Source organism: Diadema antillarum, unplaced genomic scaffold (genome assembly GCF_040938485.1).
Source record: "Diadema antillarum isolate AM-2024a unplaced genomic scaffold, OU_Dant_1.0 seq00000301_RagTag, whole genome shotgun sequence".
NCBI lineage: Eukaryota > Metazoa > Echinodermata > Echinoidea > Diadematoida > Diadematidae > Diadema > Diadema antillarum.
The window spans coordinates 1,317,783-1,344,514 of NW_027271324.1; the positions used below are offsets into that span (position 1 = coordinate 1,317,783).

At 39.4% G+C, this 26,732-nt stretch overlaps 1 protein-coding gene across 1 annotated transcript; it reads left to right on the forward strand.

Annotated features, from left to right (window-relative positions):
* Positions 1-502: 502 nt before the first annotated feature.
* LOC139730334 (sushi domain-containing protein 2-like) lies at positions 503-21,231 on the forward strand. The gene is made up of 18 exons (XM_071641201.1): positions 503-536; positions 1,482-1,636; positions 2,199-2,516; positions 3,672-3,824; positions 4,457-4,628; positions 5,939-6,196; positions 6,919-7,249; positions 7,803-8,120; positions 8,658-8,971; positions 10,416-10,571; positions 11,366-11,533; positions 12,874-13,140; positions 13,413-13,661; positions 14,256-14,426; positions 15,510-15,657; positions 16,286-16,972; positions 20,659-20,705; positions 21,188-21,231. The coding sequence occupies exons 1-18, from the start codon at positions 503-505 to the stop codon at positions 21,229-21,231; spliced, it is 3,990 nt and encodes a 1,329-aa protein (XP_071497302.1).
* Positions 21,232-26,732: the final 5,501 nt, after the last annotated feature.

The following is a 26,732-nucleotide window of genomic DNA, read 5'->3' on the forward strand; positions in this document are numbered from 1 at the left end:
TACCCCACTGTATGCCTCTTAAAAGTCATACCTATTTCTATCCACAGAATTTCGACGTTGTCATACTCTAAGTCGCTTCTTTTTAAATGAATAATCTCTTCTCTGATATACCATGCAACACCTCCACCAATTTTACCCCTGTCTTTCCTTTCTGTCTTACAAGATTCAAGTGATATTACATTAAGATTAATACTATCGTCAAGCCAATTTTCTGATAGCGATATGATATCGTATATGGACTTTGTTGTAAGAATTGAAACAAATCATCCTTCTTGCATCTCAAACTTCTGATATTCAGATGAGCAATTTTCGTTCCTCTATACCTAGGAAAATTGATAGAGTGCATGATGCAAATTCCCCCATACAAACATGAATACAACACGATCCTAGATTTCTAAGGTGACATAGAATAGTCCCTATGTCCTGAATCATCTTACAAAATACACTATGAAATAGAGTTCAAAAGTTCAAAATGTAATGTTCACTCTACGACTTTGTGGAGATGGCTTCCCCTCGTGATGGTAACTCATTCGCCGGTACGTGTTTTGACAAGGATCCTACCATCCCGCGTCCAGAGTTTGTGGGTTCCTTTCTTCAGGCTCCTTTTTCAGTTTCCAAAAGAGCCGTGATCGCTCTTTCGTGGGGTCTTCGTTGATGTAGATGTTGCTCATACCTTTCTTTCGAAGACCGAATCTTGAGCTATAGACCCTCTCTCTCTCATGCGATAGCTGGCAAACTTCACGATGATGTGCCGATGGCGTTTTACCCTTGTGTTCCCGTTGGTGCCACTTTTCTTGAGGACGGGATCCAGACGATGACTATTGTCTGTATCGCTGCTCTTGATGTCGATTCCTAGGCCCGCAAATGTTGAGAATGAAGTCGTCGGTGCACTATGCTATTCTCCTCTATACCGGCAAATATCAGGCAATTTGCCTTGAGTATTTCTCTGCCTCTTCCATGTCGGCCTGGTGGTGATGCACTCTTTGTGAAAGTGGGGAAATCTAAGCATCGTGGCTTTCGATGTCAAGCAGTCATTCATTCAAGTCTTTGCAGAAGGCATCGTGGAGGTGGACATGAGCTTAGTTTCGATGGATATCACCAGTTTTAAGACAACTTTGTCGTCGGCGAGTAGCTTCCAGTTAGCATTCTTAATAGCTGTGGAAAGGTTGTGGAGAGTTCCTTCAGTTGCTGTGTTGCCCGTTGTGAAATGCTCCTGTTCCACGGGGATCCGTCGGCCCCAATGCCGGAGTTCGGCATTTTGAGGGTTTTGCTTGGGTCTATTATAACTTCTGTATGCTTGGTGAAACACTAATCCAACCACGTCCGTCCGTTAGTCATTAAAGAATCTCCATACAACATAGTTTTCACATTTCACTTTTCAGAATACTTCTATGTTATTAATTTTATTCATAATACCTTTGATGCATTACTTTTCATACCTATTCATGATGTACCTTTATGTTTAAAAAAATGAATAAAAGTCACCTATACGTCTTTCCCAGCAGACGATATTCTTTACCCTTACGGAGAGTCTGTCGGGGACTCAAGGTTGCCAAGGAACGACGATGGCGGATCTGGAGAAATTGTGCTGGATCTTGAGTTTCCTTACTTTGATCAAAATCATGAATTCTTAATAGTAAGTTTTCTAAGCGTCCCACATCTTTATTTTTGTCAAAATAACTACCAGTAAGTGTTTGATATCAATCATTGGTCAAATTTCATCTATTATTTCGTTGGTGTCTCAAATGGTTCTTCTGTATGATTTTGATCATTACGTTTCTGTCATTTATCAATGTTTATCGAGTTTTAAATGTTTATACTACTTGAAATAAGAACCCAGATATTACGTAGGCCTACAGTAGATGCAGGCTAGTACAGGTAACGCCAGCCAATTTAAACATGCCTGTAATGTGTACATATGGTATTGTGATATTATGGTAAAGCTTGGACAAAGACATCAGCAAGTCGTGTGTTCAAGTCGCATTATTATCTAATGTAGTGGATAGGTAGGACCGACATGTATCATACCTACCATGCCGGAAGTATCAAACATTGGGGAACAAGCGTTTGACTTGCTATGAGCCATCGTACAGCAGCGTATGTGTGTATACTTTGATCAAGCAACAAATGGTCTTGTGCTCTAGATTTCCCAGTCAGATGATTATTCTTCTTGTTGTTTTCCAATCTCTCAACAATAGGTCAACACTAATGGTATCATATCGTTCCTCAAGAACGTATCCCAGTACACACCCGATAGCTTTCCCTTGGACGACGATCGGCGGGTGGTTGCGCCCTTCTGGGCGGACGTGGACGCGTCGAAGGAGACGGGGAATGTGTGGTTTCGGCAGACGACCGATGAGACGGAGCTCCTCGCCAATTTGACGGAGCAGATCGCCAGCATTTTCCGCGTCGAGTTTCGCTTCCAGCCTTTCGACGCGAAGTTTGCGTTCCTGGCGACCTGGGAGAATGTGACGTTTTACAACAATCGAAAGCTGTTGCCTGGCGAAATAGTTCCAGTGAGTTCTTGAAGCTGACACTTATGCTAGAGTCACACACGTCCGGATGTCGTACCGGGTCCATAAGGAATCAAAACCGCATCGACAAGATTCGAGCCGTAGTGACCCGCATTGACCCGCATCGTAACCCATGTCAATTCCTGATGGATTCCGGGGGCTACGATACGGCAGTGAATTTTTTTCAGTCATGTTCAAAATTTTCTCTCGGATTTCAATTCCGTATTGATATCCGAATTGAATCGGTTCGAATCGCATTGACTCGCATCAACCCGCTGCAACCCGCAGCGTAAAACCGTATGGACCCTTGCCGTATACCGCATTGCCTTCATGCAACGGATGATGACAAGGTTTACATCCGGGTCGGTACGGGTCAATAGGGGTCGAAAAGGATTCAGTTAAGGATTTTACAGTGGATTTTTGTACGGTTGGATACGGGTCATTACGGGGCTCTATGGCTCAAACCGGGATGATACGGTTTTAATTCCTTATGGACCTGGTTCGAAATCCGGCCGTGTGAGACTGTAGCATAAATTCCCCTCCATTCCTGGACTTATCCGGCTCATTTTCACCCGGATCAAATCCGTTTTGTGACCCGGCCGTGTGTGACTCTAGCATTAGGGTCTATAGTCCCTATCTTTCTTATCCGTCATGTCCGTATCTTGCTAAAGTAGTCCTTATTTATTTTTGATATGACTTTATAGCCTAGAATGACAATTGTCATTGTTGTTTTCGTCATATTTTTCTGTGTATAGTTTTACATAAAATTTGACCGAAGTACTGCCCTGCTTTAGCCAAAGAAAACAAGTGATAAATCATCCCGATTTGATTATAGACATTGATGGATGTGTTTATGACTAGATTTGACTCATCAAGTTCTACTTGAATGCCGAAGTTTGAGCAGAAGCACTCATTCTACTGAAAGATATCATTACAACTTTATTAAATGCGCTAATATTTTTCTTTCTTTTTTAAATAAAATAAAATAAAACGGCGTCTTGCGGGACTCGAACTCCTCGTCCTTTATACTGACGTAAATGACCGATTCATCTTGCCCATTCGTTCGATGTATGTAGCCCGTCCTTCCTATGCCATGATAGGGCTGTTTTACCCGTCGAGATACTTCTAACCTTGTTCAATAAACTTTGCTTTGCTCAGCTGAACACTTTCCAAGCCGTACTCGTGTCGGACGGGACGTATTCATTCACAATATTCAACTACGATCGCATCGAGTGGACGACCGGCTCGTCCAGCTTTGGGAACAGGGAAACGGGGCTGGCGAACGACAACCCCAGTGCAGTTGCCGCACAGGTGAGCCACAGCTACAAAGACCGTGGCCGTCGGGCCGAGAAGGCAGCTGGGTATTTAACCCTTTCGGGTTCATCATGTCCCAAAGCCATTGATACTGCTTACAAGCAGGTTGACGATGGTAAAGTTAATTGCAGGGAGTGGAAAGGGGTAGAGAAGAATAATCCCTCTATCTTCTCTTACCTCACCTCAATGAATTTGAGTTATTTTTATTTCTTCTCTTTAAGAGCGTAGAAGGTGAGCAGATACTGATATTAAGATTAGACAAGTGATTTTGACGCTTATGTATCAATTTATCATATAATCATAATTAAAATCATAAATATCATTTCGACGAGCAATTGTGAAAACATAATACCACATTGTGTTACAAATGCTCAGTGCTACTGAACACATCTTTTAGCTTTATTTTGCAGAGAACGATTGATGTTGTGTGTGGTAACTTAATTCTGAGGCTGTACTTTGTGAGATTTATCTCGTTCATCAGTGTTCATGTTATTCCAAACTTTACAGCAGACTATGATTATGTTCATTTGTCGTGAGCCAATCGTGATGCATATACGATGAACAAAACCATACAAAACATCGACATCTATTGTGGGCTGCATTGTCTTGGTTTCGTGTATGTTCTGCAGGTCGGCTTCAACGCTGGTGATGGCAGCAATTACTATTCAGTGCCAGGTTCACAGACGGACCAAATATTGAATATCAGTGTATCGGCGAGCAATGTGCTCATTCCGGGCCGGTGGATATTTCGCATCGACGGACGCGCCATTAGGGCTGGGGGATGCGGTGACAGCACAGATCGTAAGTGCGATTTAAAACTTTATAGTGGACAAATAATGCACGTTTGCACCCGGCCATGCCGGCGTTAGTAAGTGGGGGCGCTGTGGCAGAGTGGATAAGACTCCCGACTCCCGATCGCAGGACCAGAGTTCGAATGTCGCTCAGTGCTTACGTCCTTGGACAAGATGTTTTTACCCGCTATGTCCCTCTCGACCCAGGTGTATAAATGGGTACCTGGCAACGCTAGGGTAATAACATTAGCAGTGCCCTCTGGTAGACCAGTGGCAACACTGAAGAGGTTACCCTGAGTAAATAAGACCTTATCATTATTATTACTGTTATCATTATTATTATTATTATCATCATCATTATTGTTATCATTATTGCCATTGTTATTATCATTATTATCATTATTATTATCATTATTATTATTATCATCATTATTATTATCCACCCGATAGTAACTCTCGAATAGTCGGAAAGATAGAATGCGAAAGCGATGTGATTTGGGCTGTTCAAAAGTCAAGGAGGGTAGATAATTAATGTGCGATATATAGATTGTTATAGATTTGAGAGAAACTAGAAGGGTAGGAATCTTCGTATAAGTGCTGAATCAGGCTTTCATAATTTACTTAGATGTGAAAGCTTGATATCCAAACAAACCCATTTATTATCCATTTATGAACGGCATTTTACGTGTGAATATGCCATATCTTTTCTTAAGTGATCTTATAGTGAGGCTTGAGTGTTAACTGCCAGTACTATCGTAGTGCGGTGGTTTAATAATGTTACTTTTCAATAAATGGTTATTGCAAGTTAGCTAAAAAAAGAAATAGTGCCGATTTCCTTATCTTTTTAAACTCTTCTTCCAATATTTGTCGTCACAATTCATATTGCATAACATAAAATCTATGTAAATATCAACATCAATATGGAAAGCATCTTTAAAAGTCGTCATATCCCATAATTGTTTACATCTGCCTTCAGGATATAAGTTGGTTTACTTCAATATACGTTCTTACGTAATTGCTACTGAAAATATCGTAGTTATAATGCTAATGTCAATAACGTAAACAAACAATTTAGTACTTGTAAAACAAACTATCGTTACCATTTCATTCCCATAATCACCTAGATAATTCGTTCCAGTTCGATTGAGTTCATCTTTATTTCAGTTACGACAACACATTACGTGAAAATGTAAAACCCGTGATTGCAATATTTTATTGACAACACGCAATCTAACGATATGAATACAGCTTTCACAATGCTTTTTCTCAGTCTAACAACTGACAATTTTCTGCCAAATTTTTGTTTTGTTTATGCACCAGCTGATCTCGAAATATCGCCAAACCAGGTCAGCATGCTCGGGGGCGATGTCCTATCGATATCCGGGCCATGCTTTGAGAGCAGCAGCAACATTCTCTGCTTAATCGAGGGAATGCGAATACGGGCCGTGTACGATTTTGACAGGGACCCGTTCACGGTTAGGTGTTCCACCCCGATCTTCATGCGCGTTGGGCCGGTTCGCGTAGAACTGTCGATCGACAACGGGCAGAATTTTAACTACTCAGGGAGGATCTCAGTAGGTGAGTAGAAAATGCAGGATGTGAAGAAAGATACTGGAGAGGTATTTGCAACAAAAGGAAATGCGTTGAATTGTTTCCATTCAGTAAAATGAAATTTCCAAGTGATGTCGTCATTCGCCGACGATGAAATAGAGCACCAGATTTACCGCGTGGATGGTGGAAGGGACGAGAAATGAAATGAAATGAAATGAAATGAAATGAAATGAAATGAAATGAAATGAAATGAAATGAAATGAAATGAAATGAAACTAGGTTGTTAAACGTCCTTGCGCAGTTATTGTTTCATTTTTTTTTCCATCTGAGAAGATGGTTGGATAGCCCATATTCAGCTGCAAGAACTGTCTTCCATGGGATCCAGTTGGATGTTAGGCGGGACCACTTCATCGAGTTAAACAGCCTGCTCTTATACTTCTATCAAATCCTTATCACGAAGAACCGTCTGATGATCGATAATCATAGTAATTCTCCCATGTTGCGCATCTGTTTCCTATTGTTGCTTATCGACATAATGTTCATTTTGAGATTTTGAGACTATAAAGATGACATCGTTACCACGGGTATGGACGGTATTGCAAAGCATCAATATTGTATATCATGACTGAATTCAAACTTAATGTGAAATATGATGTAGTGATGTCACTGAGTATATCAAAAACTTTGTCGAGAAGAACTATTAATTTTACGATATAAAAACTGTACTTTACTGCTCAATGATTTAACAGTTGGACTAGATCAGATAGAGCCTGCCATTTCAGTGGAGCGGATAGAGAATGATATCCTGCGCATGTCATGGGCCACTGACGGGTTTCCCTACCAAGATTCAGAGTCGCAAAATGTCTTCATCGACATTCTACTCTACGTGTATGAGGAGGACGAAACCACGGGTACCGTCAGCATTACACCAGTGAGCAGCCCCATAGAGACTGGCATCAGACTGGCTAATGGGGGCGTGTTGCTTGAAGTCAGTGCCATCACCGCTGCAGTGGGCGGTGCTAACGTTGGAGTGTTCCGTATCACTGTGTCCGGTCATGCCAATTTCTCCAGCAATAATAGGTATGAGGGTCAAGTGCTGGGAACACCAGACAACGACTAATTCAATTATCAGAATACATTCTTTCAATTAGAAAGAAAATACATTGATGGCTGAACAGCGAATGCAATTGCATATTAATTCCTTATTATGCAGGCCTTATGGTAAATATTCTGACTTCTTCTTGGCTTAAAAGTCATTTCAGAAAGTCTAAAGAAGTAGGACTTTCGCAAAGTTTACTTTCATAAAATATTGTGAAGGAACATCTTCTTGGTGGTGCAATATACAAGGCTCTCTATTTTGAAATGACAGATCCTGAATCAAATCCCTCCGACATGTCCGAGATTGAACGTCTGGATAAGACGTGAATACTCACAATGTCCTTCCTGACTTCATTTTGTTGAAATGGGACTCACCTGTCATTGTTGGGTAATAACAATGACAGGGACCTCTGGAAGCCACAGCATTACTAGTGCTAAAGAGGCTTTCCTAAGTAATACTATTATTTCATATGCAGAACTACGTAACAATTGATGGACGTAAAATCAATCTCAAACATTTCACATGGTGGTGCAGGTGGGTCAACGGAGAAGTAGACGACGCAAGTATGGAGTCCCCTCTACCAGCTATGTGGTCCTTGCCCTTCAATCTCAATCCGGATTCCGGCGCCGTAGCCTCAGCCTGGTGCGAAGAGTGGGCTGCGGACCAGACGCACGCAGATACAACGGGCGACACCGTCCCGCCTTGCCCCTGCTTGCTGATGCAGGCGATGGCGGATACGAGTGTTTACGAACCCTACCCGTGGTGCGAACGTGACGGCGGTGATGGCGTCGGCGCAGAAAACTGCGAATATCGGCCGGAGGCGAGCCACTGCGTGCGGGCGAGAGTACCAAGGTAAGACCGCAGATCGATATTGTCGATACATTCCGGGTTAAAGGATGTTATTTAAGATTGCCTTCGTTTCTCCACCCCCCCCCCCCCCATGGAATAGACTCATCTCTATATATGAACAACAAACATCTTGTCTCTAATAAGTTTGCTCTGACTTGACATTTCCTGTGTATCTCGTGTTTTTCCAAATTCTCAGTTTCTAAATTCATCTTAGGACTCGTTTTACATTTTGGCGTTACATTAGTGATATGTAATCATTTCCCGTCGTGTAAGTTCTAATCTATTCTTACTTCATACATTTTCAGATAATCATGTTGAAACTTTTCTCCTGGTTTCTAATTACATGCCATGACGAGGCATGAAGTTGCATCGATACATACAAAATGACGGTTTACGCTTCGTTGTGTGCATTATTGGCAGTCTTCCGTAGATGTGGACTTACTGACAAACCAATTAGTATCCAAACAAACCCCTCTCCATCTTCCGCGCTCACGACGGTAAACGTTGACCTTGTTTCTTTGCTGTCACTGCACTCTGAAGCATGCTCGGGCGGGGACAGCTGTGCTGCTACCGGCCAGACGGCCACCTCCTTCACCTGCTGGACACGCCGGCTGGAGGACACGTACAGGTGCACCATCACAGCGGCTTTCAGCCCGACAAGAGTCCCGGCCACATTCCCTTCTTCTCCAGCTTCCTTCACGATCGCATCCCATGGGAGGAATGCTGCGGGAAGACCGCCAACGACGAATCCGGCAACGATGACGATGAGGACGACGGAGAGACGTCGAGTTGTGATCTCTTTCGTCAGCTTCGGCCGTCCGACGATTGCAAACATTACGACCCGCCAAATATTGGTAGGTGTGCGATTCCTGTCGCGGCAGTCACATCCAATGGTCAAAGAGGGTTTGGGGTGCACATTGTACAAAACAAAATCTCTATTACTCCAGTCAGGGAATGTCTTCTAGAGTCAACTCGGGTTGATGATTTGCGATAACATAAATTGAGTGATAAAACCGTCAAAGTTAGTTGTACACACAGGAAAATTATGATCTATCTTTATAATCAAAGAAAAGACACTAATACCCGTCGTGTCTGATATCAAGCGACACAGTAAGCATAGGCTAAAACTCAAAACCCATCGTCCGCTTGGAGATTATCTCAGTCCTGTGGTCATACTGCAACGGAAAGTTAGCAATGACGTAATTAATTTGACTCAACCTCTCCCAGCGGTCACTAGAACTTTTTAATCGAGACGTTGGTCACTAGAACGTTTTTATCGAGACGATGGAAATAATTATTTTTTTCAAATGATAGAATTTATTGATTTCTCGAAGCAACATAATTATACAGAGGATGGATGAAATACAAAATTATTTCTTCAACACAAAGCCATTTCTATGGTACAAACAATTTAAACACTTATCTGTGTTTTCTATGGGTTTTTTTTCAAATATTCAAATAACTCCTTACTAACAAAGATACTTTAAAGGGTCGTACATGCGAGAATACCCACTAGTGCAAACATGACTATATACCCAACCAAAAATGGTTTGGCAGGGACCTCCAAAAGCAGCTGATTATGACAGCCCCCCTCCGTAGTGCAGAGAAGAGTATTATTCATCATCATAATTATTCAATTCCATTTCGAAAATAGGACAAAATAACTCTTGGCAGTCCGAAAGCCCGCCCAGGCCCGCCCGACATGGCGACGACGAGTGCACAGTGAATAACTTCCACAGGACCATTGCGATTAACTACACACAGCCCCGCCGCTGTACACATAAAGTTTGGTTATCAAGAATGAATTACAAGCTTGCCACAGAAGAGTGTAGCAAATGTATACCATGTCGAAATGCAAAATCGGAAGGTGTGTGTACTGTAAAATACAAATTCTTTAAAATTGATATCATTAATGTTGATCCATCTCCCTCGTAATAGAAAAGAAAAGAAAGGTAAAAGAAATGTCTCTTTATTAGCTGCCTTGTTGATCTTGACCAATCCAATTACTGCTTTCTTTTCAGGCAAGAGTGGAGTTCAGTACCAGTTTTCCCTTCTTTTTTGAAAGATTCTGAAGACCATCTTCCTGCTTACGTTGGTAGATTAATCAAAGCAAAAGAGAAAGAGAAAGAAGAGATACAAGGATAGACAGAGCGAGAGAGAGAAAAAAAAGGAGAGAGTCTAAGGAAAAGAATGCCAAGGAGAGAAATACATAATACAGAGACAGTAATAGCCACTTTCTTTTAAATAACGGGTTGTAAAGATGAATAAAAATGTTCTCCTTTCTTTTATAACTAATAGCAACCGTCTTCGGTGAACCTCACGTGATTACATTTGACACTCGAAACTACACCTTCAATGGCTACGGAGAGTACACCCTGGTGACTACTACGGCTGACTCTGACGTTGAGGGCAGCTTTACAGTTCAAGGACGACTCGAACAAATCATGCCAGAAGGTACGGTATAGTGTGCAAAGATCTTCAGGAACGGTGGACATTCTTGTTGTGTCTGTCATTGTGATACTAGTAGTTGTCTTCTGTTTACCAATGAAAGGAAAAGAAGAAAAAAAACTTATGTTTATGGGTTGTCATGGCAAAATTGAGCCTTTTATAGTTATCCGCTGCATCCACCTCTAGCAAGTTGTCTAGATTGGGTATCTCATTGGCTTTGAGACCGGGGGGCAACCTAATGATGACTCCAGCCTTGCTGGTCGCGGAGTGGTCGCGCGACGTCTAGCCTGGCCTTCGGGGAGTCACGAGAGAAATTACGACCATCTTCGATTTTCGATTTTCGAAGGCTTTTTATGCGACCGATCAAGATAGACCTGAGACAGACAAGGGCCAAACACCTGCGGGTGCTTATTATGGCGATATTTCAAAGGCTTTGCGTATAGTGACGTGTGAAATAGATCTAATTCAGACACGAAAGAATGTAAGTTCTTGTAGAATTCTTTTTTTTTTCATACTGCCATTCTCCATGACTGTACTTACCTTTCTCATCTTTTCTTATATATTCTCTTCTCTTCTGTTCTTTCTTCTCGTCTTTCTCTCTCTCCCCTATCTCGCCCAAATTCTCTCCCTATAATATATTCCTATCTTTCCTCATCTGTCATATATCTTAACTTTTCTAAAACTACCTCTCTTATATTCTTCTCTCTCTCTCTCTCTCTCTCTCATCCTGCATACGCTGAAAACATACATGACCAAATATGTTAATCTCTCGTCACCTAATAATTCGTTTATCCTGTCAGTCAACGCAACCGGGTTGACTGCCGTGGCTATTCGAAGCGCCGAGTCGTCGACAATCCATGTGGAGCTGAACGAACGTCGGACCATGGACGCCTGGGTCCGTCCTCCCTCGCCCAACTCTACGTGGGACGCTGTGGACTTTCAGCGGAGCAATTATTGGTTGGACATTGGTACGTCAGCGGGATATTTTAACATATATTTATATATTCATATATTTGTATTTATATTCATATTTATATTTACATTGATATACATCTGTATGAATATATAGATATATGTTTGTTTGATTTTTCTATGGATGTATTTACGTGTAATACATGAATTCAATTACAGTAGAATACAGAGAGAGGAGAAACATATAGCGAGGTACTCAATGGTACACGTCTTGATAACAGAAAGTCAAGTTCGTGGGTCAGGGTGAAATCAGTACAAAGCCGTTACGAAAAATAAAATAAAAAACAGATGAATAAGAAAAAAATGGCTGTCAGAAGCATGTTAAACAATATTAAAGTAAAAACAAAAAGAGGAGAGAAAGAGAGAGATGAAGATAGAACGTAGTGATTACCTTACGATGAATCAGCAAAAATAAATCTGTTACGTAATGATTGATTCCTAGCAGTAATAATTTTATCGCATTATTCTTAATGAATCAGTTTGCATGGAAGATCGAGAAGAAGTGCTCTCACTGTAATCACATCATTGTACCGAATCTAGAAACCTGTGACCTGTTAATTCCATCATAATTTATATATGCCTCGATACTTTGTTAATTGAAATGCAAAACAGACAGGCATACAAAAAAAAAAAAAACGTATACTTGGGTGACCCGCACCTCGTCATAGTTAATATCTATGCATATTTGAATCACATTTCTTCTCTGAAATGCTATGAAATCCCTCTCACATACAGGAAAAATGCTGAAGATTCCAATAGAATCACAAGTTCACTGATCGATACCGGAAATTTGCAGTTATCGTCGTCAAACGCGAACGCGAATAGTAGTTTGTGCTCTAAGGAAGGGGCCCGCAACTCGTCACCCGCGCTCCTATAGACAAAGCACGTAAAAGACGTGTGCGGGTGACCATGATGCTCCCATAGACATATACGTAAAAGATGCGTGCGGGTGACCGTAATATTACTTAGAACACGTATTCCTAATATAGATTTCATATTTTCGCGAAGGACTCTTCGGTTTTCACCACAATTTGCTTGGTTGTGGTAGTCCTGTCAAGTTTCAAGCGTACAGAACACAGTCCCCGGCATAAATTATTGTTCAGTGCGCTCGTAACAGTTTTAAACAGGATGACGCCGGGTATTCCGGGCCCCTGGCGAGGTGCGGGCACCTCACTATATAATCCATATTCACATGTTAATTCTTCAGGGCTAGTGAAGTTACTTTATCCTGTGTCTTCATTCTACTTTTCATCCTGTATCCACCGAATTTGCTGTTTAAATGAAAATTGATGTCTTCTTTCCTGTCTTTCTCTCTCTTTCCCGATTGGTAAATAAGGTTTCACCATTGAGCTTTCCCAAACCACTGACGGCCGAAAGTCGTTCTCGGTGAACTTTGGCGATGGGATCGCCGTGGAGCTGGAGCAGCCGCCGGAGAGCACGGCGATGGCAGTGCGTGTCCATCTGCCTCCGACACTGAAGGGAAAAGTTGCGGGGCTTCTTGGCACGTGGAACGACCGCCCGAGTGACGACTTCACCGCCCCGTCAGGACGGGGTATATCGGGCTCCTCTCCCAGGACTCTCCACCAGTTCTTTGTAGAGGAGTGTAAGTGTGTCAAACGATCTGCACTGGAAATTTTTTAAAAGAGACAAAGAAAACTGTATGCATTCCCTCATTCATTTTGTCCCCGTTTCAATTCATACTTGCTGAACTTATCATTGTGACAGCTAGGATATCATGCTCAATCAAATTATTATATTTCAATATTCATGCCAGTCATATCAGTATTGAAATTTTCTTCGTTATGACATGACGCAAAGTGATATTTATTCTGTTTAGACGCTTACAATATACCGTCAACATTCCTACGCATACAGGGAATGTGGCCGAAAGCGAAACGCTCTTCCGGTACGAAATCGGCTCCAGTTACTCCATCATCAACCAGCAAGACTTCCAGCCAGTCTACGACCTCCCCAACTTTCAGACCGAGGAGGAACTCGACGACGCATGCGGCGACGACCACTTCTGCCGCTACGACTACCAGAAAACCGGCGACCCTGATTTCGGAAGGGCTTCTGCGTACGCGCACGAGTCGTGGAAACGCGCGCGTGACAACATGCAAGACGGTAGGCCCACGAGACGTCAATCAAATTGTTGTTCCACGCATTTATTTTTTACCCAAACTCAGTGGTATAGTGGTCAATTTCTGTGCTATACATATTGTGGATTCTGTTGAAATATCAGGAAGGAAAAAATACAGACAAATTTGGTTTTGTTTTTTTTTCTCTCTAGAGATACATTGACTAGAGATACATTGACTAGCCAAATGAACATTTTACAACGCATGTATAGATGTTCTGTATTGTCGGGTCGTACATTATTTTCAAAGTAGGTATGAGTATAAAATCGCATGATAAATAAAAAGAGTTCTCTTGTACTCATATAATTCTCTTTTTTTTTTCCTTAGGTGATGGAGAATAATGATAACATACATTCAACCAGAATGTGAAGCACCCTTTTCGATCCCCCCCCCCTTTATTTCGTCTCTCGTGTATCTCTCTCCCTCTTACTAACAAACCCACCCTGGCGCCCACACTCATGAAAAATATTAGATAAGTATCTATCTGTGTTTCTTCAGTTGGTTGTATGAGCATATAAAATTGTAGTCACGAAGATCCTTTTTACACCAAAGTTACTTTTTTGTCTTCATCTTTTGACAGTGATCAGTTGCGGATACCTGCCACCCCCTGCAGACGGTGCCAAGGAAGGAACAGTGTATCTGTCCGGTTCATTGGTCGTTATGATGTGCGACGCGGGCTATGAATTGGAAGGGACTAAAACTTGGAAGTGCGGGGCAAGCGGGGCCTGGATAGCCAATACGACCCGCTGTGGTAAGTCGGGTAGTTGGAATGAGCAGAGATTGAAAAAGAGAGAGTTATATTCTTCTGGCGTTATTATGTCATCACTCACACAAGATGGAATGGGATGATTAGTCATAGATGAAAACATGTGTGTTCAAGGATGCTGGGATCAACGTAATATATAGTAATCATATTGTTGTATCTTTATCTTTCACCTTTTACTTCGCAGAATCCTCGGGTTAATAAAAACGAACAAGGATATAAAACTGTTGCAACTATCATCACTCGTAGATATTTACAAGTTCTTTATGATCTCTTATAGATCACTTCCTATATTCTTGACTCACATAACGCTATACATTTTAGCAAGGTATTGCAAATTCAGTTGACACTATGAACAGATTAAAACATCACTGACATTAAAAAGCTTCAAGAGAGAGCATAATGGTCTAAGGATGAAGAGGCTAGGAAGAATTGATAGAACTATGAGAGCGGGTTTGAGACTACACTTAACTTTACAGATTTTATATCTCTCTTTTTTTCCTCTCTCTGTCTTTCTATGCATCTACATATCTCTATATAGTTATACATCTATCTTTCTCTCTCAACCCTCCCTGTCTCTCGCATACTTTCTGTCTCTCTATAGTTTTTCATCCTCCTTTTTTTCACAAAGAAAGGTTATTCTCATGTCAACATTCAGGTACAAAGGTCACATTATAATCATGATACATACAACAAAATAATCCGATATGACAGGCAGCTACATACAGTCTATACAACATGAATTCGATTCCACTTAATATTGGATACAAAACCTTTAGCTTTTCCTGACATAATTATATTCATCTGCTTTCTTCCCTTGCTTTAAAAAAGAATGACAAAATTGGCAAAAATCTTAATGATTTCTTTTTGTTTCTGGCAGAAAATATGAAATAATTTGCATATCAAAAAACACACACATTGTAACACTTAAGGTTTTCTGTAGAACAAGGAATAGAAATACTTCTAATAATATTGAGTTTTATTCTGTAACATAATTTCCTGTATCTGAGAGACAAATCTTTGTGTAACACCACATCCCCAATGTACAATGTATGGATCCTCCTTGTTTAGTCGAAGTGGAGGACACACGAGATGAACTCATTCTCTACATCGTGACAGCCGTGCTCGCCTTCCTCATCATACTCTCCTGTCTGCTCATCTGTACCGTCTGCATCGTCAAGAGGAGGAGGAAAGATGATAAACATGACGACGAGCTGAGGTATATAAGCTAATCATTTCAGTGATTCCAGACAAGCCTTGAAAGTATTCCAGCGATTCTTCTCTCGAAAATAGATTTTGTTTTGTTTTGTTTTTGTTTTGTTTTTTGGTTTGATTTTGTTTTGTTTTGGTTGTTGTTTGTTTGTTTGTTTCTTTCTTTCTTTCTTTTTAGGGAGGGGTTAGCAATTTCATTTTTGCTGTTTAATAGTGAGTGTGACCTATCACACAAAACATTGTTTTTCAGTCTTAATATCAATGTAGATGAGTATTCCTCTGCAAAGATTTCCCTTTTGAAAGATCTGCTTGGATTATTTTTCAGTTTGACTGAATGGTGCTTTTGTGATGATTTGTGGGTGTTTTGGGATTTTTTTTTTTAAATTGCCACCTCTGTGCTTCCTAAACTGCGTATTCGACTTCGAGTATTCTGCAATTCAAATTTTGCAGTTCCGGTATTAAAGCCCATCAGAATCAGTTCTCGTATTATCTAAATGGCGAAGTTAATAGTAATTGGTGCCGAAAATATATGCCGAAACATATCATGTGGGTAGATGTGAAATGTTGGGTCTTATTTTTTCCTCATTTCATTTCCCATTCTCCCCACTTTATTTCTTTTTTGGTTGGCCGTACAGGTCTAAATCTAACGCCGGCATACGGGAATACCAGAACGCTGCGTACAGCTCTAATGGTGACGTACACGCCAAAATTGGTTCTAATGGCTCTACACCAACCGCCAATGGCGTCGGAAACGGACAAGTGGACGTCGTACTCACTGTACGCGACGTTGACGAAGCTGACGGACATCGCAGTACTGGAAACGGACACATCTACGACAATCGGAACGCGGCACAGTCAAACGAAAGTCGGTCAAGGGCTGGTAGGAACGGAACTGCCGTTTACGACAACGGAGTTGACGGAGCTGGCGGACATCGTGGTACTGGTAACGGACCCATCTACGACAATTCAAACGCGGCACAGTCAAACGGGAGTGCGTCAAGAGCTGGTAGGAACGAAACTGCCGTTTACGACAATAGACCGGCCGCTGCTCCTGCAGCCATCGAGGCGGGTGAGTCGTCATTAGCGTCCACAGCGAACGATTCCAGCCGTGCCCGTCCTTCGACAAGTCGGGACGACTCACCAAGGATGTCGAGAGATTCCTTCCGGTACAGTGGGAAAGCGCCGCCCGTCTCCAAAACCCCAAAGAAAAAGGCGAAGGAAAATCCTTACGGTATGCTGCCGGCAAGCTTTAAGACAAAGATGGAGAACTCTGACTACGAGACGCTTTCAAAATACCGGAAACAGATCCCGTCACTCATGACGTAAGTATTTAGCACTTTCAATACCATTAACAACCTATGCGTGTATTTCATTTGCAATTTGAGATAAGTACTTCTCGTAAAGAGTAAACGAATGTGTTTTTATCTGGATACACCGTTGCTGTATAAAATGTAGTATGTGTGTATGAATGTGTGTCTTCTTCTGTGTGTGATGATCTGTGTACTAGTGTGTACTGGTAATTAATCTTACGATGTAACACTGTATCGTACTGATTGAAATTCGTTGATGTGACATGATATATATTGGAATTACGACTTTTCAGCAAGAGCTATGGACTCACTAATATTTTCCAGGGTGTAATATTTTCCAATATCGAGTTTGTGCCGCTGATCGAGTACCACGTAACTATGTCGTTTTAAAATCTGAAATTTCAAACTATTAATGTTAAAATGAATATTTTAGGAAACGACTGCTCTTAAAAAAAAAGAAACTTCCTTAAATCAAGAATAAAGAAGAGAATGGAAGTGCTTAAAGCCTAATTGAATTCATATTCTCACATTTCACTTTGCTGCGTCTAAATGTTGTAAATGTGAGTTTTTCCTTTAACTTTTCATGTTCTCCTTTCCATATCGATATTCGAAAGGTTTTGTTAAACCGATAGTTATTCCAAAGGCCAAAGGTAAGAATTGCGTAAGTGCAAATTCGTGCGCTTGCATACTGTATTGTTGTACCTTTGTATCCACGTGCACCCTATGAAGGAATTTAAGTTCGTGTTTTTTTTGTTTTTGTTTTTTTTTTACCAGCGTATTCATAGCAGAGACTATTTTCTGTAAGAGAAAAACAAAACAAAACAAAACGCTGCTACATGAAAATGCGTGATGTCGAATGCGTTAAGCAATATCATTGTAACATGGAAGACTTTAATGATAGTCAGTCCAAGTACTATAGAGAGAGAAAAAAAGTGAGGTGTGGTTGATATGCGCTTTGAATGGCTGTATTATATAGTATTGACTTGTGCATGACAGAGTCTGTGCTATTCGTTAGAGTTGATCAAGTGTATAATCCATAGCATATATTATTTTGCAACAATATGTAGTGCATAATTATTATTAATTTAGAACAGCTATTTTCAGAGCATGCTAACGAAGGCAAAGAATATCATGTTGTCATAACCGTCCACTCAATATGCATACTCTTATCAAATAGCTGAAATGAGGACATTGTAAATAGAGTGTACTTTGGTCATTCTATGTCATAAAAGAGATTATGAGCGCTTATATCCGTATATAAGATATGATATTAGAAAAAGCATGTTCACGTTGCGCAACTTTTTTTTTTCAAATGATAGAATTTATTGATTTCTCGAAGCAACATAATTTTACAGAGGATAAATGAATTACAAAGTTATTACTTCAACACAAAAACATTTCTTTGATACAAACAATTTAAACACATATCTGTGTTTTTATACTTTTTTTTCAAATATTTAAATATCTTCTTACTAAAAAACATACTATAAAGGGTCGTACATGCGAGAATGCGAAAATAGGATAAAATAACTTTTGGCAGTCCGAAAGCCCGCCCAGGCCCGCCCGACATGGCGACGACGAGTGCACATTGAATAACTTCCACAGGACCATTGCAATTGACTACACACAGCCCCGCCGCCGTACACAAGTGTAACACTTGAGCACAGCGACAGGGCCGCGCACAGCCACATTGCAATGTACAGCTAATAAAAGGAAATTCGTAAATACTAATAGGCCCCATGGACAGAAAATCTAGAAATTAGCAAACAACATTCAGGCAGCGCTCAGGCAGGCCCCCAGCGGACTTCCGGCAAGCCATTGGAACGCCAAGGATGCACCCTGCCCGAAAGTATGTACAGTGTATACATTTACATTACACACGCCACACCCAGGTAGGCTCCTAGAAAGCCACCGGGTTGCCACGAACATACCCTGCCCGAAAGCATGCATAAATAAACTTACATCATAACAACGTTAAAAGAAACTCGCGGGTACATAGACCTTTAAACTATTTTCATGCATACCTCCCCGGCAAAGGTTGCTCCAGGCAACCCGTAAACACGTCAATATCCACCTGACGTTGCAACAACTAAATGTATGCAAGGTGGATTCCAAGTATGGAATTATTTTCTACAAACAAAATCGAATGTTACCAGTTTCCGAGAGAAAATACCTCCATATATTTGACTACGAACCAAATGAAAGTGTTGCATCAGCCCCATCCTTGAATCATCAAGAAACATGAAATACACTATATTAACGAAACAACATGACAGTTCAAATAAGTTGAACATGTCTCCATTTAACTAAAAACACAGTGATTTTACCTTGTTTTAGATATATAATTTCTTCAATTTCATAATAATGTTTCAAAGCTTTTTGAAATAACGCCAAAGATAATGTACCGTTCTTACGTGGCGAATATGTAATATTTGGCATATAAAAAAACAGAATTCAATGTAGTGAAAGGACCATTTAAGATTCCAAATATGAAATCGTTAAATGTGAGAATAACTTCGTCTTTCAAAACTTGTCTTTGGAACTCTCTCAAAAAACGTTGAGTATAAGGGCACTCCCAGAACAAATGTGTAATTGTCTCGGTTGTATCTAAACAAAAGGTACATAAATCAGAATCTGACAAACCAATTTGTTTGTCAGATTCAGATTGCGCAACTTGTGTATCGTCAACCATAGTGGAACGGTACCCACTTGTCGTAATGTCAACTGGTATTTGTATCCTAATTTCAATCTGTGTCCATATTGATAAGCGCATGATAATAAACGAATATAATATTTGATTACGTAGATGATGAATTATTTGAATGCTACACATTCCTAATAATTTAGGACTTTTAAAAGAATTTACAGCAAATTCATACGAGAGAAAAGTTGCTTAGAATGTTTTGTTTGCTTTAACTAAAATCCACGTTAGTCCATGCTATATATTTTGTGATATAAAGTCTGTTTTGCATGGTAACAAATTATAAGTAAGTCATTTTTGTACTCTCTACGGATTAGATGCCCATTTATTACAATGGACAATGTTGATATTCATTTGCCTGTAATCTTGTAAAGTGGTGATCCCTGTGCGAACTGTATTTTTAGGAATTTGTTTTCCCTTTATGCCACTGTTCCCACGTGTGTCTTGTGCCCTATTATTATGCAGTCTTGTATGGGTGATGTTGACGTCATTGGAGAAGCTCGCTGTGTCATGATCTGATGATATGAAACATTTCTTCTTCACCTCCTCCATCTTCTCGTCTTCTTCTTCCTCCTCCTCCTCCTTCTTCTTCTTCTTCGTCTTCTTCTTCTTCTTCTTCTTCTTCTTCTTCTTCTTCAATAAAGGTATCAACCTTTTGGAGAGCAATACTTGGCAAATAACTTGAATTAAAAGTACCTTACAATTTATTCTGCTAATTCCAATTCGTAGTTGTTGAAATATTCGTAATGAATGTAATCACTATGGGCAAGGGGTGATATAAGTACAAGATTTCGGGGCTGAATATTCACACGATGCAAATGATTTGCACGAAGATTTAGTGTGAAAGAATATACCAGCTACTTACATGAATTAGAAGATATCGCAACCTTGCAGTCTATACCACGTTTTAATTATTTTGCGAAATTGACTTTTTCCATCGATGTTCCTTCTCAGACCAGAACTCACTCACCAGATGTACGTCTTATTTTTCCTACAGGGACCATGAGAGCGATGAAAGTGACGACGAAATCGCAAATATCAAAGGTAATCCTCATCGCTATTATAGATGTACCGTTTGAACCTTGCGAGCATGACATGGTGATGGAAAGTTCATACACCTCATAATCATAATCCCTTGCGGAAATAAGCTCCTATACAACGTTTATTTATCTTTATCCTTACAGTACTGCCGACACATCTGCAAAGTGTATGGGCCACATAATAAATCCCTTTAAAAGATTTTGAGGGATGCACATAACTAAATAAGTTCTTAAGACATTTTGAATAGAAACATTGGGACATTTTGAATATAAAAAAGTCATAACTCTCTGATGGATGGAATCAAATTTCTCATGAATTCAATACATGTTCACTGTAATTTGGAATGATATAACTTTAAGCTTGTTTCAATGAAGTTTTTTCACCTAATTTTGAATTGGAGTTGAATTAAACAAAATTATTATGGTATATATAAGGACATGTACTTCACACGTTGTTTTTTTCCTCTTCTTCTGCATTCCCAACAGCACAAGTAAGACGCGAGATGGAAAAAGAGAATGGACAGTACTAGATGCTTGGGTCTACAGTCATCGTCTTCAAGGACACTTATGACATTATGTTGTGTCATTGATCTGTTAGCAAATTGTTTTATGGATCTGATACGTTTTACTTCGCTCGTGAAATGCAACAAACATCTCAATGTTCTGCGTATTTCTTCTGTAATTATATTGTAGTCCTAGGCCCCTGCAATGAACTTATCCTTACAATATTGGACCATGGTAATTTATACTGTCCAATAATCGGTTCACTTCAATTGTAGCCTATTAATCTCATCTGTCACTATGAAAATTTTCAAGATTTATATAACCTGTGAAATCTCAGATTCATTCCATTCTTTCCCTCTCTCCTTGATGTATCTCACTAACAAATGCTGCACATTGTACAAATCGAACCCACTAGAGGGCGTGTAAGATCTATCCATTTTCCGTGCACTTCTGGTTTCACACCTGTGAATGGACTACCTGGTTAGACCAGTTCAAACACTATATCTTTTAACACACCAAAGATACTTAATCCTCATTTTGCACTCAAAAGGACTGCATTTCTTTCGGCTTAGATTCAGAAGACACGCATATTTTTAGTGGTAAAATAGTTGTCTTCCACCTCAAAAGGCCTCTAGCTGATCGGATAAGTTTAAAGGGATAAATCCCCATTGCATCATTTTAGTGTAATGAAACAAGGTGATTTATTGACATATCAAACACGAGAGACATTTGAATTTTCTTGTATTTCATGAAACGTTCATTTTTGTTTTTAGTACGTGTGTCTGGAAATGATTGCTTACAAGTGTGAGATATCTATAGATCATAATCAACATTCTTGCTGTCATTATCATAGCCTTCCTTATACAGTGCACGTATTGTTAAAACTTACTCAATAACAATCACGTGTGATCAAAGGATAGTGTTATCTATGGCTTTATGATTATGCTATTTACAATATTTTCATTATTTTGCTTTGTACGCGACTCATTACTTAATTTTAGTTACTTTTGATTGTCATTGTGTATTTGAGGTTACATAATATTGTACCGTTTGAAATGTAGGATGCCAGTGTATCTAATTTTCGTGGTGTGTGTTCATAATTGGAGCACTTTAACGATGTTGGCTGGACCAATCATATGAAAGAATCAGGATATTTATTAATTTATCTCCGTCAGTTTGTTCCTGCAGAGAAATCTGTCGTTCACTTTTTGATTCCATATGGGACCTGCGTCCCAAAATTTATCTATTTTAGAGATGTAATAGGGGTAGGTTTTACATAATCTAGAAATAAAATGGGTATATAGCACAGCAGACAATTTCGTACTGTTAATTATTAGCTGGATATTCTGCTCTTTGTACTTTCGCTATTAACAAACCTGTATATCTGAGCAGTAATCAACCTTCTTCGCGGTAAATCGACTTTAAAACAATGAGCTGAAAAAAAAAAATCATGTAGCATCGAATAGTGAGCTCTGCATTATTTTGTTTCATTATACTTAATGATTTGATGCCCTTCCATGAATAGTGCCGTGGTAAAATACTGATCGATCTTTGAAGTGATTTGATTACATTTTTCTTGTTAATACATGTACATCTACTGCATGACAAATTCCCTGGAGGACTATCACAGTTAAATGACTTGAAAAGTGCATAGTGAAATTCAGACCCGTGCAATATGATTGATTCAATTCAATTGAAGTAAAATGCCTTCTTCGATCAGAGTGATTATATGATTATATTATGAATACCTATGAATTGATATACTTGCTTTTTCTTAATCTTATTTCATGTCGTGTGAAATGACACATGGTAAACAAAGCTCCCAGTAAATGAAGCAGTGGTCTTTTCGGAGTCAGTAAAAAACTCAGCCTGAAGATTGAACAATATTAGATATCATGACGAGTGGATGTATGGCACAGAAGTATATTTCATATGAGATTTCAGCTCAATTATTCTCTCTCAAAAAAATCGAGTGAAAATATTCACTCTTAAAGGAGTGAATACAAAAAAGAGTGAATTTAGAGTGAATTGGAGTGAATTTTGAGTGAAAATGTTCATTTTCACTCGTTTTGGAGTGACCTCAGGGATCACTCCTAAATCTTCGAGTGATCCCTGAGGTCACTCCAAAATGAGTGAAAATGAACATTTTCACTCAAAATTCACTCCAATTTCACTCTAAATTCACTCTTTTTTGTATTCACTCCTTTAAGAGTGAATATTTTCACTCGATTTTTTTAGAGAGTAAGCTGCCCCTGCTGGGAAGGAAATTAAGATATTCTATCACTTGATCTGTGTCTTTTATTTGTTCACAAGTAATATTATATGTCTGTGTGTTTTGCTGTCTGTTAGTCTGTTTGTTTGTTTGTTTGTTTTTTGGCGCAAAAGCTCGAGACATCCTCCGGCCTCCCGAAGATAGTTGGTCTACATAGTTAACGAACTGTCTTCTCGGTTAAAAGGAGGTAATGTCTCTTCGAGATCGAGATCTTCTCGATCGTATATTGAAAGATAATGTTTTCTATCATATACCAAAAGGGTCAACTAATGTCCGTAAAAGTAGAATATACAGTCATGATGGTCTATATACTGGCCAAAGCGAGGGAAAGGGATATCATAACATCTTTTGTATCGACGACTGAATTGAAAAGCATGTTGTAAGCGTGTTGCAAAGGCACATAGACAACGTTTGGAAGAGAGGTAAATGCAAATACCTTACCATTTTGTATATGGCTCAATTTGACCCCATCATGTCCATTGGAAAAAGTACTGCATCGGCAGTGCTGCTGAGAGCTCCTGATATCCGTGTGTTCCCTGTATGGAATCTGATATAACATATATGAATACATACACACTTGTCTTTTGATAGAGTTTCGGGGCAACTTATCTCTTCATAATACCTTTTTTGTAAAACTCGACTTTGTCGCTTGTTGACACTATAACTAATTGGTCTCTTGTTGACGGGTTTCTCGTATGCTCTTATACCAACGTATACCATGGCAGTTTAGATGATTATGCTAGGAACACGTTTAGGTGTATTAACTCTTTTTTCCAGTTCATTATGCCAAATATTAGCCTGATGTAATAGTTTGTGATTGATATGGGTGTAGGCAGAACTGAATTTGCCATGAAATATGACACAACGTAGAAAATAAAATATTTTATCATTAAGGAGATGACTGTGTTCTGCGTTTGATGTTGTGTGATGGAATGTCTAGAATTACACCAATTTATCTAAATCGATTTGGTATCCACACGCGCACACACACACCCATGTCTTTGTTCAGCATCACAAAAGACCTGAAATTCATAAAAAGTAATCCACTTTTTACAGCCCAAATCTTTTTTTAGGTAATGTACGGGAGATACGTGTCTTGAGAGTCTTGTGTCTTTCTTGTCCAGGCGTTGCTTCACAAGCTTGTCAAAGAGTGTCGTTGTAGAATGGAGATAAAATAATGAGTGAAGCTTTAAAAAAGATTGTGTTTTCACGAAGAAAACTAGCTTTTATTTACTACTGACGTGTGGTATGTCGATGTAAACCATTGCTAACGCTATCGTCGTCTTCGTGGTAGTTGTTGTTGTGGAACATTTTTCCGAGAATTGTAATTATCGAGTACTTAACATATGTGGTTATAAACATCGTAATGGAGCTTCACGAAAGAGACAGATATATTATATAGGCAAGGCCTTCTGATGTTGATGTGTAGCAAAGCACGGGAGCCGAAGGGCAGCAAATTGGATAATAATAATAATAATAATAATGATAATAATAATAATAATAACAATAATAATAACAATAATAATAATAAGGTCTTAATTGCCCAGGGTAGCCTCTTCATGATTGTGTTGCCACTGCTCTACCAGAGAGCCCTGCCATTATTAACAACCTATTATAGCATTGCTAGGTACCTATTTATACACCTGGTTCGAGAGGGACATGGTGGGTAAAGACATCTCTTCCAAGGACGTAAGCACTGGGCTGGAAGCGAACTCGGGTCTTCCGATTAGGAAGGAGTCTGGATTCTCACAGCTACCAGAGCCCTATAGGGGTCACACGGGTAAATAATTCCCTATAGAGACGTGTGTTAAAATTCAAATTTAAAAAAAAAAAATTGTAAAATAACAGGGAGAAATGAGGTGTTTCAGCTTCACTAACCTGGATAAGTGAGATATACCCTTTCATCCGTTAAATTTCCAGGATGGGTTCTTCGGCTCAAATTCTGTCCAAGGGTCCGCAAAGCCAGACTGCGAGTTCTTGTCACTCAAAAAATTACCTATTTTCCGTACACGTACCCAATGAAATATAGTACGCTCAAATTCCATCAGAAAAGCTTTCATCTTCCAACCAAAATGCAATATAGTTATTCAGTTTTTTACCAAACTACATCATTGATTTTTAATTATTTTTTTTCTTCATTTATTTTGGTATCTTTGGTACGAATTTGTGAAGGGGTCTGGGACATTCCATTTTATTTACAGGTGTGAGCCCTTTATTGCAGGCATAATAAAGGGATTCATTATCCTTCATGCAACAGCGCCCCCACATGAAGTGTAAGTTTATTAGCTGATGCTTTTGTAAATTCAAGACCCCTGAAATGAATCCTCGTACCAAAGGAAAAAAAAAGGAAATGTTAATGAACAAAGAGCAGGCAACAGCTTGCACATCTCGCTCTATGTTTTATTTGCGTTGTGCTCCATAAGTTTTATTATCTTGCACACATACGCGTATTTAAAAAAGAGGATATAAAATAATGAGATACTTCCTTCAAAATATCGTGTTTCTGCCTTAGCTTTTTATCATATTCTAGCAAGCTTGCAGTATAGTATCACAGAACACTTTTAAAGAGCTTGAAAATAGAAACAATTATCTAAATGAAGACTCAAATACATACACTGAATACAAAATAACTTATCTATCGAAAATACTGTAGTATTTTTAATGTGCACTCTTGTGATTCCTTACTCAGCGCCATCTATAGTTGTGTACAATCCAGGCGGGTCATATCTGGAGGAGATGACCACACACTGCCGATTATGATTAATCTCACATGACACAACTGGTATTTTTATTTTTGATACCAACTAGTGCAAATTTATTTAGGACGCAATTTCCTCAAGAGGAGCCGGGGGAGCTAGAGTCACAGAGAAAGACAAAGAAGGAGGAGGATTTTTGTTCATAAACAAGGAACGAAAAAAGATTATTAAACATGTCTGTATAGAAATAAGATGAAAGCCATATAACTTTGCGTCAAGTGATTGTTGAGAAATGCATAAAAAGAGGTTTTTGGTCAATTGCAATCAATTATCAGATAGCATCGTAATTTCCAAATCATCAAAGACCATTTTACATCAGCTATAACGAGTTATTTGCTCTCACCACAATAAACCATCATGATTTCTTCTTCTTCTCCCTCTTCTCCGTCATAACTTTTTTCTGTTATTCTTTTTTTTCTAATTCGTCAATTTCTTTTCTTTCTTTTATCTTCACAATCCTTCTCTCCTTTTCTCCTATTTTTGTCGCATTCGTCTTATT

Coding starts and splice junctions, on each gene's coding strand:
- LOC139730334 (XM_071641201.1), top strand. CDS start 503: ATGGCTTCCCCTCGTGATGGTAACTCATTCGCCG. Junction 10,572..11,365: donor CGAACAAATCATGCCAGAAG/GTACGGTATAGT, acceptor TTATCCTGTCAG/TCAACGCAACCGGGTTGACT. Junction 20,706..21,187: donor CGAAATCGCAAATATCAAAG/GTAATCCTCATC, acceptor CATTCCCAACAG/CACAAGTAAGACGCGAGATG.